This window comes from Fukomys damarensis, unplaced genomic scaffold (assembly GCF_012274545.1).
Source record: "Fukomys damarensis isolate Sample0158 unplaced genomic scaffold, DMR_v1.0_HiC HiC_scaffold_3, whole genome shotgun sequence".
NCBI classification, from domain to species: Eukaryota; Metazoa; Chordata; class Mammalia; order Rodentia; family Bathyergidae; genus Fukomys; species Fukomys damarensis.
In genome coordinates this window covers 11891405-11909171 of record NW_022900915.1, presented here as the reverse complement: position 1 = coordinate 11909171, position 17767 = coordinate 11891405, and the positions used below count along the sequence as shown (strand labels likewise).

General features: G+C 42.3%; 1 protein-coding gene across 4 annotated transcripts in view; it reads left to right on the top strand.

Moving 5' to 3' along the window:
* Sh3rf2 (SH3 domain containing ring finger 2) overlaps positions 1-17767 on the top strand; it is a 125748-nt gene that overhangs the window by 83897 nt on the left and 24084 nt on the right. For all 4 annotated transcript variants that reach the window (XM_010627051.3, XM_010627052.3, XM_010627049.3 and 1 more), the window contains exons 6-7: positions 13403-13494; positions 14868-15038. In XM_010627051.3, coding sequence (XP_010625353.1) covers positions 13403-13494; positions 14868-15038 — 263 coding nt within the window. The remainder of the gene's footprint in view (positions 1-13402; positions 13495-14867; positions 15039-17767) is intronic.

Genomic DNA, 17767 nt, shown 5'->3' with positions numbered 1-17767 from the left:
TCTGTTCTCTTCTTTTTAAAAATGTTCATTGTTGTTGCTGTAATGTCCTTTGAGACATTTTAAAAAGGATTAAGAGACAGGACTGGAGGTTTTGCTCAGTGATAGAGTGCTTGCCTAGTATACATGAGTCATTGGGTTCAATCCCAAGAGAGAGAGATGGCGGGCAGGGACAGACACAGAGCTGGACCCAGAGATGGGGGATTAGAAGCGGATCTACAGATATTAGACCAGGAAAAAAAAGTAAAGTACAAGATTTTTTTTAAAAAAAGTAAACCTGTAAAGATGCCAAGAAGAATTCAATATTGTCAAATGACTACTGGGCTCTCTGAATTCCTTCAAAGAGATTTTTTAAATTAATTTTGCTCTCTGATTTCAGTTTTCCTCACCAACTATCTGCCCCAAAGTGAGACCCTTAGGCTCATAATATTGACAAATCCTTAGAGAAACAACTACTGTAACTCAGCTAAAACAGATGGGGGAAATTATGAACAGGAAGATTAATTAACTTGCTCCTGGTTATATGATAAAAGAGTAACAAAGAGGGAACCCATATCAAAGAAATCTGAATTCAGAACCCAAGTTCCTAATGTAACAGCAAACTGTCAGCCAGAACATACAGATAGGTGGTCCAGGAGGATGAAAGATGCACAAGTTTTGGAGGCAAGGTGTACACCTTTATTAAGGCCAGCGGGTCAGTCTGGGACTTCTCCACAAAGAGCCAACCCCCGCTTTGGGGTGGACCAGGGCAGGTTACACTCTTGGGAGGGGGCGGCTTGCAGGAGGTAAGCACTTTGCATTGGTTACGTAGAGCACAAGTCATTGGGGCCCAGCAAATTCAACAGTTATCAGATATTACAGACAGGAAGCTCAGTGCACAGAGCCACCTCCCATTTACATTTGGTGGGGAGATAGGAGCAATAAAGTGAGAACAAAGAAAATTCTTGAGATGCTTGAGAGGAAGTGTTCGGAACCCCAGACATGTTGAGGGAATGGGAGAAATCTTTCCCACCAGTAAGTTTGGCTTTAACTGAAGAGAAACGTGTTCCCCATTCAGTAACAATTATGCTGTATTGCCTCTTGACTGGTGTTGGCCCATCCAGCTATTCCCATAGGTCTATTTTCCTTAGTTCAAGAAATAACCTTCATAGCCACTGAGTCTCCACTGTGTAAAGCTATTTTCTAAGGAGTTAAGGTTGCTCTGTGCATAAAAGAGGTGGGAGGAGCATGAAATTTTCAAAATATTCATACACTTCCTAACTCTGGGGTGCTGTTGTATGAAAATGTGAGTCAGGGGCTGGGGATTTAGCTCAGTGGTTCCGGTGCCTGCTTTGCAAGTGCAAGTACCTGAGTTCGATCCCCGGTACCAAAAAACAAAAACAACAAAAACAAAAACAAACGAAAATGTGAGGCAGGACACTGGCGCAGGACGGATAGCATTTTAACACACAATCTACCTTGTGCACCAGAGCAATGGTCTTGACAAAGATGGATTCCCAGGATCTAGCTTGGGGTGCATGACCTGGTAGAAGCTTAACAAGCATATTTTGTGAATAAATACAGTGAGGGGACCCAAAGCAGACTTAAGAGGACCTTTTCTTGTTTAAATTTTTATGGCCTTTAATGAAGCCAAATGAGAGAATTTAATTATAATTATTGCCAAATTGTAACTTCGTCGAGTGGACTGTTGTAACTGGGAGACAGGGGTTATAACTGAAGTTTTGGTGTACTCTGGGACTTCAAACAGCACTAGCAGTACCCACCCCATGGTATCTACCTTGGTAGCCACATCTTGCTTTGAAGGCAGCAGGCCTTTGGGCTCAGGAAAGCACAAGGTAGACAATGGCAGAGAAAGTGCAGGGCAGGGGACAATCTGCCCAAGCACCAGACGCAGCTCTGGGAAGGCTTGGTCTTTGGAGTCTGAAGTGTGGGTCAGATTTTCTACTTTTTCCCAAGAAGCCAGTGTAGAGCACAGCTGTGGAGAAGCACCAGACCCCATCCTTTACTGAAGCTTTATGATGCACAAGAATGGCCCGATGTGGTGTGAAGGAAGAGAAACGCCTAAACGCGTGTCCCCGCACCCTGGAGGCCAGCCACCGTCACCAGGTCCTCCTCCAAGGGAATCTGGCCTATTGGGCCCTTATATCCTAGAGAGGACTCTTTCCTTCTTAAATCTAGTCCTACTGAGGAAGTCCTGTTGCCTGCCTCTCCTCCCCACGCTTCTGCCTTCCCCTTCTTACTCTTAATAGGAGCAGTGGGAACCACATATCAGGTGCTTCATAGGAGCCAAGCGGTGCAAAGTATTTTGCATGCGTGTTCTTACTGAAAGCACCCAAGAGTCTCATGAGGAGGCTGCTATTGTTGCTCCCTTCCACAAATGAGGAAACTGAAATACAGAAGAATTAAGCCTGAGCCTTATAGCCAGTAAGCTCAGTGCCAAAACTCAAAACCCAGTTTAGCCCAAAAGTCCATTCTTGTATCAATGGCTGTCTAAGTCTCCAGGAGCTACCAAAGTCCACCTACTTGAGGGCTGCTGGTAGGACCTTCTTGAATAGGACAGTGGGACTCTGGAGTTTTCTAAGGACTCAAACCAACAGTACAGGGTGTATGTCACTGGAACTTTCCAAGCTATATGCTGACATTTCAATTAGTACCTTTTCTCTATAGTGCAGGCTACTAGGTAAATGCTCCTCAGGAATTTATCTCCAACAAACAGGGTTTATCAAGAACATTTTATGTCTGGTAAGCAACTCCTGAAAACTCTTCAGAATACTATTTTGACCATTTAAAAAATTGCAGCACTATTTATCTTCCCAGAAAGCAAACCTCAAACTCAGACAGATTTACATGAGATTCTTTTACACTGTGAAGGAGATATTCAACTTTTATCTAACTCTTCCAAAAAATGGAAGAGGATATTCTCCACATGTTTCATAAGGCTGGGCTATTCTTTGTATCAAAAACAGAAAAAAAGGGCCGGGGATTTAGCTCAGCGGTTCGGTGGCCTGCCTCGCAAGCGCAAGGACCCGAGTTCAATCCCCGGTACCACAAAAAAAAAAAAAAAAAAAAAAAAAAAAAAAAAAACAGGAAAAGACAACAAAGAAAAAGTATCTCACTTATGAACACAGATGCAAAATTCTCTGTGTATAGATGCAAAATTCTCTGTGTATATTCGCAAACCATTCCCACATATATATTAAAATGGAATACATCATGATTTGAGTTCTTCCAAAAGTTAAAAGGTTGGTTTAAACTTTAGAAAATTACTTCATCTAATGTAATCACATTAACAAATTAAAGAGGGGGACCACATGACATTTCCAATGGAGTAGGAATGACATTTCCAATAGAATATGAATGTCTGGTAAAATTCTATATCCATTCATTAACATAAAAAATCATAGCAAACTAGGACTAAAAGGAAACTAACTTTATGTGATTAATAGAATCTATCTAAAATCTACAGCAGGACCATGGATTTAGTTCAGTGGCACCACACCTGCCTCGCAAGCACAAGGTCCTGAATTTAATCCCCAGTACCAAAACAATAAAATAAAATAAAACCTACAGTAACAATCATATTTAATGGTGAAATGTCTAAAGCATTCCCTTTAAGATTAGAAAAAAAGAACAAGACATCTGTTATGTCCCTTTTCAACACTTTTCTAGAACTCCTAGTCAGCACAATAAGGCAAGAAAATTATCTAAACACGTAAGTGTTTAAAAGGAAGAAACCTAGCTGTCATTATCTGCAGGAGATAGTACTGTCTATAAAGAATCCAGAAAAATGTAATGAGAATAAGCATAAATCTGTCAAGGTAACTGGACACAAATCAGTGTCAGTTAAAATTCTATACACCAAGAAGAAAAACAGAAAGGTAATTTTAAAAAGATACAATTTGGGGGTGGGTGGGTACCAGGGATCAAACTCAGGACCTTGTGCTTGTGAGGGTGGCAGTGGAACCACTGAGCTAAATTCCCGACCCAAAAAGATTCAATTTAAAGCAGCCATTAAAATTTTTTATCCTTAGGAATAAATTCAACAAGATACATAAAACTTTTATTTAAAAAATGTTTGCAAAGCTTTAAAACTTTTTAAGAAGAATTAACAAAGACATAAATGGAGAATTATGCTATGCTCTCAGATAGGAACATTCGATATCTTGAAGATGTTGACTTTCCCTCAGATTAATCCAGAAATTAAATCCCAAGGAGTTTGGTTGCTTCTATGGAACACAAAGGGCAACTTTGAAATTCAAATGGAGGAACAAAAAGCCAAGCCAAGATATTTCTAAAGAAGAAGGAGACAATTTGGTTGGCAAAAAGAATGATATTTACCTAGTCAGGTAGGTAATTTTAATTTAAAACTATAGTAACTAAGACAACATGGATTGAGCACAAAGCATCTATTAAGCCCAGAGAACTTACTGGAGAACCTAACAACAGATGCAGGGTGAAGACTCGATTTATGACAGAACAAGCTTTGCAGATCAGAGAGACGGATAAACTATAGGTCTGGGCTAATTAGGTACCCATGTGGAAAAAGATGAAATTGGATCCCTCCCTTGTCAAAAATCAATTCCAGGTGGATTAAAGGCTTAACTATGAAAGGCAAAACTATAAAACTTATAGAACACAATATAGAAGTATATTTTTATGACCTTGGAATGAATAAAAATCTCATTCAAGATTTTTCAAAAGTGTGAGCCATAGGGAATATATATTATAAATTTGGCTATATTAAAATAAGAATTTTAGTTCACCCCAAGACACTGCAGAATTTTTAAAAAGCTACAAAGAATTCATATCCAAAATACTAAAATTTCATAATGTAATATGAAAATAATAACCTCAGGGGAAGGGGAAACAAAGGATGAGTAGGCATTTCCCATAACAAGAATGGTCTATAAACACTGTTTTGGGGTTTTTTTAATAAAGATCTTTTTTAAACTTCAAGATCATTACTACTCAGACAAATGAACTTGAAACCACAATGAGATAGCACTGCATACCCACCTGACAAGCAGATAGCAAAAAACTGGCACTGCCACACACAGAAAGACTGAAGAACTCTAGGGACTGTCATGGTCCCGGTGGAAGTATAAACTGTTTACAGTCACACTGGAAAACAATTTGTTCCTACTTAATGTGGTGATTGATTGTCAGCGCCAGTGGGAACACCCAGCTGAACTGAGTCAGCATGGTTCTGGGTGTGGAGGACTCACTTAAGCAGTGAGCCTGGCTTACCACTAAGGTGGGGAGGGGACCACAGGTTCAGCTGGTTCACTGAGTGACGCTGTTCACTTTCATGCTCTTGCTTCTGCTCCTGCTGCTGCTGAACACAATGTATGGGGTCTCCTAGGCCTTCTGCTTCTCCTGGGGCAGAGACACCGTGACCAGTGGTGTCCCTGAAGCTTCTTTTTCCAGCTTCTTCATCCAATGCTCCATCTTCTTCTTGCCTGAGCCCTTCCCCAGGAAGCAGTGGGACAGCCATTGGGACACCTCCTTGGGTCTGAGCCTCCAGCCTATCTCACCTAAATACTTGATCTTAGCGTCTGGCTTGTAGCCATTCTTCTCCCTGAAATCCTGGGTAAAACCACAGTACTCCTCTCACCTGCTGTACTTGTCACTGATGGCTGTCTTGCCCTCAAGGCAGTATACAGCTGAGGGCAGGAACTTGTTGAGGGGCTTCATCCAGGGCCACCTTCTGAACTGTGGACTGTAGCAGAGCTTTATTCTGACACAGGATCAGGGCAGTGGCCAGCTCTGTTCACAACAGGCTCCTCATCTAGGCTAGTGGAGGAGGCACAGAAATCCTGCTGCTGCTTCTCCCCATCCAGGTTGACAGTGCTCCAGTCCGTGTTCTCCTCCCCATCCAACTCAGAGCCACCATTGGCTGAGCGCTCCTCATCCCCTTTAAAGTCCATGAGCTCCTTTGCACCTCCTAGCTGCCAGCCAGCTGTACGGGGGGCTCTCTCCCAAGGTGCAGCATAACTCCAATGTGACACTGGACGCTGTTATGGCTTGTGTCCAGATGTCACACTCAAGGTGGGGCTTTTTTAGAAGTGGCTGGAGGGCTAGGCTCATGGGCTGTATGTAGGATTAAGGGGTGTGAGTGCTATCTGCCCTAAGGAGCCTGGATAAAATACAAGGGACAGAAAGAGCTGTGCTCAGTCCTTGCTTGCTCTCGCCTGCTTATTTGCTATAGACTACTTCTCCTCTTCAATGCCGCTCTGCCATGTCACCCTGCCTCAGAGCCAGCCAACTATGAGCTAAAACTGCTACAAACTATGAGGTACACAAACCTTTCCTCCTTCAACTTTTGGTGTCATATTTTGTCTCAGCTGCAAGAAAAATAACTAAGGCAAAATTTGGTACCATCAGTGGGGTTGTTGTGATTGTACCTGACCATGTGGCTCAGCAGCCTTTGAGACTGGCTTGTAGGAAGAATTTGGAAAGGTTTTGAGATGCTGGCTAAAAAAGTAGAAATGGAATATCTTAGGCTGTACTTAAGGGGAAATTCTGGTGGAAAAGGGACCATATTGGCTGTTGGACTCCAGACAATGTGTATTATACCTCGGCAAAAAGTTTATCTACATTTTGCTCATGTCCAGAGACTTTGCCTGAGATAAAGATTAAGGGTAGCAGACTAATTAATCTTGCAGAAAAAAATTCAAGGCAGTCTAACTTTCAGGTGGCATGGCTGCCATTAGGGGCTTTTAGCCAGATTTATTCTGAAAATAAAAAGAAAAGAGCCCAGCAGAATGATTCAAAACATTGAGTTTGGCTGGAAAGGAAGTCCCAGTAAAGTTGCAACTGCAAAGATAAAACAGAAGAAAAATTGATCACTAAAAAGACTAGCAAAAAAACTCCCAAGTATTTTAGAAGACAACAGAAAGGATGGCCTGACAACATCACAAAAATCAACAAAACTCTAGCCTTTACAGCCTCAGAGTTGCAAAGGTAAAAGACTCTTCTTTAAAAAGAGATCCCCAGACACCATGTTCCACAATGGCAACAGCCTAGGGAAGTTGTTCCTCAAATTTTTATAGGCATTCAACCCCTACAGCCAAAAAAGGAGAAAAAAAAAAAAAAAAAGCTTGGCTACTGCTCCAACTAGTGGCTGACCTTGGTGCCGTTCTCATGGTTCTGGTTTTAGGTGCATGCAGAATGCAAGAGTTGTGGGGTCAGGAAGGCTTTCGTTCAGACTTCAAAAGAAGGTCTAGGAATGTGCCTGAGAGGGTAGTGTGTGAAGTTGTGAGTGTAAAGGCAAAGGTGCAGTGGAGACCTCAAAAGTTTAAAAAAGCTAAGAATGTAGATTGAGAAAAACTGCAAGGAAGGAGCAGAGCTAACCCAAGAGAAAAGACATGCGGACTAGAACTGCTGGCAGGGCCATAGTGGCGGAGCCCTTTACAGTTAAGCATCTACCAGATAATGCAACCCAAGCTAGATCCTGGGAATCCATCTTTGTCAAGACCATTGCTCTGGTACAGGGTAGACTGTGTGTTAAAATGCTATCTGACCCTTTGCACAACGTCTTCCTGGAGCCTGCAGCTAGAGTCCCCGCGGCGCAGAATGGGACCGCTTCTGGGTCACCTGGCAGCCAAGACCTAAGCGTTTTCCAGCCTCCTGAGAGGCATCGGTAGTCACTATGCCCAAGTGGCTGTTAGTGAAGGCAGCAGGGGACCAAGAAGCATTTCTAGAGGACTGCACCAGCACCCAGATCCCTCACGTAAGACAGGAAGACCTGCAAATGCCCAGAAGCTACATGGCAGTGGATTCTTCTTCTCTGACTGATAAAGACGCCTTTTCAATGAGTCATTCCTTCAAAAGGGATAAAGAAATGCTTAGATTGTTGCAGAAATGCTCACCCCACCCCTCCCTCACATCAAACCCATTCCCTGATCTCGGCACAAGCTGGGAAGCAACAGTTGCTGGAGGACCTCGTGTGTGGCCTGGCAAACCCCTGTGGCACAGGTTCCTGAGGTCTGAAGTGATTCCAGGGAAAGGAGCCACCACCAGACCGTTCAGTCAGGAGGGCTGGGCCTCCTGTCTTCGATCCCTGTGACAGGAACAGACCTGCCTCCTCAGAATTTACCTTGTCCGGTGTCTCCATTCATAGGGTGTGGCTTTCCTTTATGCCCTATTCTGTCTGTCCTTCCCACAGCCTCTCTCTCCTCTGACTTTATCTGGTTCTCCTCTCCTGATGTGATCCACAGGTGCCTCCTCTCAGTTTCTCTCCTCTTCAGGTGCCCCCTGCCATGAAGCCCCCTTGCTACTGTAATGCCTGGGGAGGAGTGAATGCCATGCCACGCCACGCCCCTGCTCTGCTAGAGCACACAGCTCTCGGAGATCGTAAACCCAGCGTCAGTAAAGAATGAAAGAAACCAAGTTTACATTAAAGACAACTGAAGGAGGAAAAGAGAGGCGACAGCTACTCTGGATGAGTAGAGAGCGTTCCAACGTGAAATACTAGTTGATTCTTGTCTGCAGGTCCTGTATATCAAGTCCCTTGTGCCATGTAGGCTTCTGGAATCTAGTTCCATGGCTGTCTCTGGTCCTCCCCTGGAATTTCTCTGGTCACACAACCTTCCCTGTTGGTGAAGAATAGGATTATGGATGGGGGCTTAAGGACAAGCAGCTTAGGCTTATGTATTGTAAAGTGGCTTATTTTGATACATTACTTGGGGCCTAGTTTGGGGGCCTCAGCCTAGTTTCTTTGCCTTTTTCTGATTACTTGACCCTAATCTTCAGAGGCAGAAGCGATCTCCAGCTACCCTTAGTAACTCTGTTAATTTCTTTTTTTCAAATCTGTATTAAGTTTATTGGTTCATTTTAAGTATACAAAACAGTTATATTCATCATTGGGATCTTATACCTTTACATAACTTATCTTGATTCTTATTTTTCTCCATTCCCCAGCCCTCCCTTTAGCCCCTCCACCCTTCCCTGTTTTCAAAAACTTTATTTCCATGTTTTTCCTTTTCTCATATTCTTCCCCTCTTACCTTTTCCCTACCCCTCCCACTTCCTCCACTCTTTTAGACCTTTTCTTCCTATTACACAATATCAATTATACATTTTGATCCTTATTAACACTTTTAGATTTTCCACCCCAGAGAAACTATTCAGTATTCACACACGTGTGACATTAATTTCACTTTAAAGTATGGCCACAATGTGCATCCACTTAGCTATAAATATCTCTAGTTTCTCATTCTTTATGGCTGAGTAGTACTCCATTTTATTTTTTAAAAAACCACACACACTTCTTTATCCAGTCTACAGTTGATGGGCAATAGGGCTGTTTCCAATGTTAATGGCTTCAATTCAGCAATCAAAAGAAATAGACTGGCAGAATGGATTAAGAAGCAAAATCCGACAGTATGCTGTACACAAGAAAGACACCTACTTGAAAAAGAAACTCATAGATTAAAAGTAAAAGGATGGGAAACAATTCTCCATGCAACAAGAACCTGGAAAAAAGCAGGGGTAGATATCTTATTTGAAGACAAAATAAATTTCAAACCAAAACTAATTAAGAGAGACAAAGAAGTTTACGACATCCTTGTAAAGGGAATAATCCAACAGGAAGAGGCGACAATCATAAATATATATGCACCAAACACTAATGCCCCAAACTATACAAAATATTCAGGGACATGAAAAACCAAATAACCACTAATTCAATTGTAGTGGGGGGACCTCAATACCCCATTGTCACAAATAGACAGATCATCTAGACTAAACATCAACTACAAAATAGAACTGAACGAAGCTTTTGAACAAATGGTCTTAATAGATGTCTGCAGAGTGTTCCACCCAACAAAATCAGAATATCCATTAATTTCTAACAAAGCTCAACAAGGCCCTTATCTTATCAACTCCCTACCTGCGGGGCCCCTACCCCAAGCCAGTCACATCCCCTTCCTGATCACATCCCTTCCCAGAGCCTGAGCTGAGTCAAGCTAAGGCCACATGAATGCTTCTCACCAATCAGATAATGTACAATATTCGTTTTAGTTATTTTAACAGTTTTAATTTTTGAAGTTTTTAAATCTGTTTTCTGTCACCATAACTGGTTTTTTTTCCTTATTTTTTTAGAATTTCATATGAATGGCATCACATAGTATGTGGATTTTTGTGTCTGATGTCCTTTACTTAGGGTGATGACATTGAGTTTCACCCATTTTGCATATGTTGCTGAGGAGTATCCCACTGTTATTATACCACAATTTGTTTGCTTCACTGTAGACTGGCCTTTGGTTTGTTTCCAGTTTGAGCCTAAAATGAATAGTTGTGATGAACATTCACATACAAATTCTCATGTGTTTTCATTTCTCTCAGGTGATACTTTGAAGATTGCTGAATAGTGTGGTAACTGTATATTTAACTTTATAAGAAGTGGTTGATCTGTTTTCCAACATGGTTGTGCCAGTTTTCATCCCCGCTAGAAGTGTATAAGAACAGTAGCTCCACATTGGCATCAGTACTTGGTACAGTTGGCCTTTTGAATTTTACCCATTTTTGTAGTTATATAGGTATGGTATCTCCTGGTGGTTTTTAAATTTGCATATCCCTAATAATTATCGGGGTTGGGCATCTTTTCATGGGCTTCATTTAATATATTTTATTTTATATGAAAAACTAAAAGAGTAAATAACGATCAAAATGTATAATTGATGTGTAATAGGAAGAAAAGGTCTAAAGGAGTAGGGGAAGTGGGAGGGGTAGGGGCAAGGTAAAAAGAGAAAAGAAAAAATGTGAGAAAAGGAAAAACATGGAAACAAAGTCTTTGTAAACAGGGAAGAGTGGAGGAGTGAAGGGAGAGCAGGGATATGGGGGAAAAATAAGAACCAAGATAAGTCATGTAAAGGTACAAGATCCCAGTGAGGAATGTAACTGTATTGTATACCTAAGATATACATAATAAATATAGAAAACTTAAAATATATATATTTTGTGTGGGGGTGGTACCTTTTGCCCATTCTTTAGTGGGTTTTCTTCTTATGAATGTATTGTACGAGTTTCCCTAATTTTTTTTTTATCTTCCTCTTTCCGCTCTCTGCATTTTCTATGGAACTTTATCCTCTTATTCTGTCTGCCCCAGTTTAACTCTCTGCTCTTCTTGGAGTCTTCCGCATCCCTCCCTCTCTCACTCTTTCTTATTTGCTTCTTTCCTCCTCCACCACATTTTTTTTTCTTTTCTTCTCTGGGATACCTCAAAGGCTGAGAATGAGACCTCTTTTCCCATTCCATATTATAAATTACTCTATCACAAGCCCATAGATTTCCATCCTGGCCACCGTGATTTCCAAAAACAGGAGGGGGGGAAGAAACCTCTTCCTGAATGAAGGCCCAGAGCAGTAAAAATGTAGAGCCTGGCATAATAGAGAGATGGTTTAGCACGTGGCATCTTCCTCCTCCCGAGAGGATGAATGGCGTTTGTGGATAGAGGCGCTTTTCCTGAAACACAACATTGGAAAGTTGGGAGTGTTAAGCAAAGCTCACCCTGCTGAATCAGTGGTTCTGCAGCCTTCACAAACATAAGATCACTTGTTTGCGTAACAAGCCTCTCTTTTGACACATCTCCCGGGTCCAGGGGCATCTCTCTTCCTGAAGACACTAGTGTAACAATATTTGATTTAAAAGTGCAGAATACACCGTATGCAGTGTCGGAGTACCCAGATGAAAGATTGTGGAATGGTTTCTTTTTTGAAAGAGGATTGTTGAGCTATATTACTCACTAACTATAGAGTTCATCCTTTCAGAGTGTACAATTCAGTGGCTTTTTGTATAGTCACAGGTGCTGTATCTACAATTATTAATACCACAATTTTAGAATATTCTACCACTTCAGAAAGAAACCCAGTATTCTTACCTATCTCTAAATTCTTTCACTATCACTGCTATGGTCCTCTATCCCCTCAACTTCTGGAAATCATAAATTTACTTTCCATCTCTATAGATTTGTCTATTTTGGACATTTCCTATCAATGGAATCATATAATATGTGGTCTTTTGTACCTGGCTTCTTTCATCAAGTATAATGTCTTCGAGGTTCATTTATGTTCTCCTGTGTATTACTACTTCATTTTTTTTATACCAGGAATTAAATTCAGGACCTTGCACTTATGAGGCAGGATCAGTGCCACTGAGCTAAATCCCCAACCCTCGACTTCACTTTTTATGGCTAAATAATAGTCCATTGAATGGATATACCATTTTATTTATCCACATTTGAGTTGTTTCCACCATTTGGTTATTTATTATGTTTTTCTATATACATTAGTATACAAGTTTTTGTGTGGCCATATATTTTTATCTATCTTGGGCATACATTAGGTATTTCTTCTGGGTGTACCTACTAGGACTAGACTTACTAAGTCATCTGGTAATCTTATAGTTAATTATTTGAGCAACTGCCCAACTGGTTTCCAAAAGGGTAGAACCATTTTACCTTTCTACCATCAATATATGAGGGTGTCAACTTTTCAGTCTCTTTGCCAACACTCACTATGTGACAGGATTGGGTTTTGCTTTGTTTTGTTTTGTTTTGTTTTTGAGACAGGGCATCACTACATAGTTCAAGCTGGCCTTAAACTCACTATATAGCCCAGGCTGGCCTTGAACTTGTGGTGATCCTTCTGCCTCGGCCTCTTGAGTACTGGGATTACAAGTGTATGCCACTATACCTGGCAGGAATGTTTTTTTAATACTATAGTTAGATCCTTGAAAGTTCCCACTAGCATACACACACAACCACAAATACATTTATATAATCGTTGACACAAATACACACAGAAAACAATATAGTGGTGCTTACCTGCACATTCCTCTGGAGTTCATCTATATAACATACTCAAAGAATAGTATAGACGCTTGAGTAGATATTTGCTTTATACTTTAGATACTTTTAGTTTAGCAATGTCTCTTCTGCCCTGTTTCTCATCCCAAAATGCAATTTAATAAGCTACTTTTAGTAAGGATTAAATTGACTTTGCACTTGTAAAGCATTTAAAACTGTCAAATGCTAAGTTTTGAATCAGTACTAGCCATCACATTTTCTGAAAGCAGGTTTTCCCAGAGGGAGGAGCACACTGAAAGATGGGAGGGTAGGGCAAGAGGTAGAGTGAGGAGCCAGGCAGTGCCGTGCTGGCTGTGAATTGGGCAGCTCTCCATCCACCCCGTACCTGCGCAGTCTTCTCTGGTCACTCTAGCAAGCTGTAACTCATGTATCCCACCCCATTCTATCCAAAGCCACAAATCTCAGAGAAGATGTAAGGTGGCTGATGCAGGGCTGGCTCTGGGTTTTCAATTGCATCGAGCCATTCTGCAACAGGCTTGTCTGCAGCAGACCTGGCTTTGGCGTTCATTGTCTCTGCTTGACTCTTTTGTCTGTGTAGGTCAACATTTATCATCCTGTGCCTGCCTCTCCAGGACATTCCATGGCCATGGTCAGTGTGCCCAGCTCCCAGCAACACCTGCCAGCTAACATGTGAGTAAAAACTTCAGCCCTCCACCCTAGGTCCTAGCACAGATGGGTCATCTCTGCCAGTTTAAACTATAGAACATATCCATGATGAACCAAATCATTCCATCCTGAGAGATAACGACTCCACTTCCCTTACCACTGCCGAAGGAAGTAATGGTGAAAAACAAAAATTAGCAAGCCACAACTTGCTAGCTCGTTATTTTACAAAATCAGAAAGAGACTACAAGATTATATATCACATCCCTGGAAGACTCGATATTGAGCAAGCTCTACTGTATTTCTTTAGGTTCAAAATGTTGGGTCATAAATAGATGTTTATAAAGGTACAAGAACCCAGTGATAAATGTAACTGTATTGTTTGCTTTAAATGTACCAATAAACTTAATGGGAAAACAAATAAATAGATCTTGATTTAGTAATCAGCATAAATTATAGAGTGTGGGAAAGGAAAAAACCTGTAGATGAGAACACACTGCTAACTTCTCTGATAAAAGTTTCATAGACCTTAGAATCTAGAACGACTTAATATCCAGCCTGAGGGATATTCTGGTGACCCCTGAAACCAACAAGGTATACTGCTTTATTTCTTTAATGCTCTCAACCTGGCAGCTACTCACACTCATTCGGCCTCAGTCTCGCTGCTACCTGTTATCTTCACTCCCCTGACTCATACCTCAATGTCACCTGTGTGATTCTTCCGAAGCCCTGAGCAGGCAATGTCCATTCTAACCCGAGGACATTTGCATTGGGTTTATTATAAATTCACTCCCCTCCCTCCCGCGGTGGAGCTAGCATTCCTCATGTGCCGAAAAACAAAAATCAGCCCTGACTTCCCACTTCCCAGTGTACACTTCTCTGCCTGTATTTATCTGGCTCCTAAAAGTCCAACGCGTCCCTACACACAGTTGTGGGAAAGAGTCAGAGACACCTGCGCTGACCTCTCATTTCCCTGAGCCTTGCCGACTGTGACAGTCTTCTCCGGGACACACTACAGCAGTGAAAAAGTCCGCTAGGTGGACCGCTACCTGGAGGTTTGAGAGCCGTCTCTGCCACTAATTCCTGGCCACCAAAGCTTTTCTCCAGAAGCTTTTTCTCCAACATTGGCCTAAGTTAGGGATTAGCACCTGTGTGGTGCTGTATGGCGGGGGAGAGAAATGGAGAAAGCAAGTACCTGGCCCTCTGCACTGCTGTGTGAACCAGGGTGTCCCACTTTGATCTGCCTTCGTGCTGAGGTTTCAAACTTTTAAAGGTTTTCTTCCTGCCGAACATTTGGTTGCGGGACTCTGCTGTGCATCTCTGAGTGTGCCACGAGTAGGCCCTGTGGCCTCCGTGAGGCGTGCTCACTCTCTCCCCTCCTGGTCCCCTGTGTCTCCCAGGTTTGTAGCCCTGCACTCCTACTCAGCCCATGGACCCAATGAGCTGGACCTGCAAAAGGGAGAAGGCATCAAGGTCCTGGGGAAGCCCCAGGACGGCTGGCTGCGGGGCGTCTCCCTGGTCACGGGGCGAGTCGGCGTCTTCCCCAACAACTACGTCATCCCCGTTTTCAGGTGCGTCCCCTCCAAGCTCAGGCGTCAGATGATTGGATCATCCTAGACCAGGGACCTTCTGAGGGTTGAACTGATGGAGATCAAGAAACAGCTTTGCCCTGTTATCCTAACTCTTTAAAAAATATACAACAAAAACAATTATATGTTTATAACTCTTCATAGTTTACAAGCACTTCTGCCTCTTTTAACTCACTAGCCATGCCTAATAATCTTGAAAATAATATTTTACAGATGAGGAAAGCGTTGTCCAGGATTAGACAACTTGATTAAGAATGAGATTTTAGGGCTGGGGATTTAGCTCAGTGGACCACTCCTGCCTTGCAAGTGCAAGGTCCTGAGTTCAATGCTCAGAACTGCCAAAAAAAAAAAAAGGATGAGATTTCAGGGTTTCTTCTGCACAAGTCCAAGAAACCCACATCCCATCCTACACCCCAACACTCCACCTAGTGGAATACCTAAAAAGTGACTCAGATGACCTCCCCAGCACACCTGGGCAGAGTTCTCAGGACCCTACTCCATTAGGCACAATTTCCATGAACTTGGACCACTAAATGTTCATCCACACCCCAGAACAAATTCTAGGTACCCTGCAAGCCCTTTTCCCTATCCACTTTCCCCATCTTTTTAAATTCTGCCACCACCTGTGAATTTCATTGGTCCACGGTTAAACTTATCCTGCCATCTTATACCATGGCCACAAATGTACACAGACCTCAAAGCTACCCATGACTCTTCCTACCTCCACCTTCCTCAACCCAAGCAAAGCCATCACTATACACCAAACACTGTGTTTATGACATATCTGAGGGTCACAACACCAGGGAGAGTGGCAGGCCCATTGTACTCTGTAGGGGTCAGACCAAGAGTCATATGTCTACTTTGGGGGACCTTCACTGAGGGCAGACACTGCCTGGAAGGAGGGCTGCAAAGATGGTGAGGAAACAGCAAACTGTATCACTGAGAAACTCATAAGAAATTAGGCTTGTTTCACCTGTAGAAGACAAGACACAGAGGGATCTTAAGAAACTGTGTAAATCTGGAGGTAAATTCGTTATAGAGGAGGGCAGTGGAACAGTCCAGGGGATACAGATTAGAAGGTTTTAGTTCAATAAAAGGCTGCATTTCTAACCCATGGAATTTTCCAGCCAAGGTGGATAGTGAAGAAGAAGATCTCATCCTAGAAAGAGTGCACATAAAGTCTAGATTCCCACAGATCCAGGAAAAAGATTTCTTCACGTGGCAGAAAGTTGAGATAGAAGATGATAGTTATGCAAGGTTCTTAGATTTTTTTAAAGTTGAAAACTATCCAAAGGCAAACTAAGAGAATCTATAACTCATGGTTTATTTCATTCCTTCAACAAAGTTTGAATGCTGTCAGCTCGCTACTGAGTCCACACCTTTCTCACAGCTCACAGAAATCAAAACACTTGCATATCTTCTGCTAGTGTTCAGGCACGATTTTCCTTGTGACCAAAGAGCATTCCCAAGAACAAGTTCTTGGCAAGAAACGTGTTCCTGAGGTTATTTAATGACAAAGAATCAATGCTTTCTCAGCATTTGCTATGTTTTCCTAGATGGTCTTCCTGATACAAGTTCCTGTCCCACCTAATCTCGGACATGAAAGATATACCCTATTTGTCTGTCTGGCTTCAGCTAAGCCTTGTTCTTAACCATTCTTTCCACTGTGGGAAGTTTCATGTACTCCACTTCTCAGCGCTGGAAAATGCTGTCCTTTGTCAGCTGAGTTTCTACTGCTACTACCAAGTTATGTGTGAGAACTTAGGGGGTTGGGGTACTTGTCCAAGGCTCCTTTCTGCTCTTTGATTCCATGTGGGTTTTGGCTCCTTTGTCTTTGTTTTTGTTTGCACTGCTATCCCACCCCTTCTGTGTGTAGCACAGACATTTATGAAATAGGGTAAGATATTTGGGGTGGCTCCCAAGCATTAGAATATTTGCTCTTACTAGTATCATCTCTGAATGAACTGAGCCAGCCTGAATTTGAGGACTCACTACAGCCAAGAATTAACCAAAACTCCAGGGTTTATATTTAGGATTCAACGAGATTGAACAAGTGAGACTCAAAAAGGCCACTGTGCCATTGTGTTCTCCAGCCCGCTAAGTTGTAAACCAACACTAACCTGCCTACCTCTTCTTGACAACAACTAAATCTCTGCCATCAAATACTAGAGACATTTATGGGCTCAAGTTGTACCAAACAGCTGTCAAATTTTTGTCTGTCTGCCATCCAAACCCCTTCTTCATAGCACCAACATCCCTTTGAGGCTGCTCTTCTATGTAGTCCTGGCGGGAGGCAGATCTTTCCTCACTTTTCAGAGGCCAAAGAAACCAAATCCTCCTCCCCTTCCTCTTCAATCCATCATGTAGCTAAGGATGAGGCCCAGCTAGAACTTTGAAACTTGCAAGGAAGGAAAGGATGCAGGCAAAGGTGATGCCTATTCATGATGAAAGCACCAGCAGGAACATCTGACCCATACGTGTTGCCGTAGATTTCCTTGCTGAAACCTCTGAAGCCTCCTGTTTCCTAGACCGTTTCTCTCCCCCTCCTATTCTCCCAACAAATTCCCTTCTGCCCAATTAGCCAGTATATTTCTCTTTCTTGTAAATTTTACAGACACATAGGTGCATACATGCTGCCCTATGGGTAGAGAAAAGTGATGGATGGACCACTACTCCTTGGCCTTTAGCACTTTACACAGACTGTATAAAGA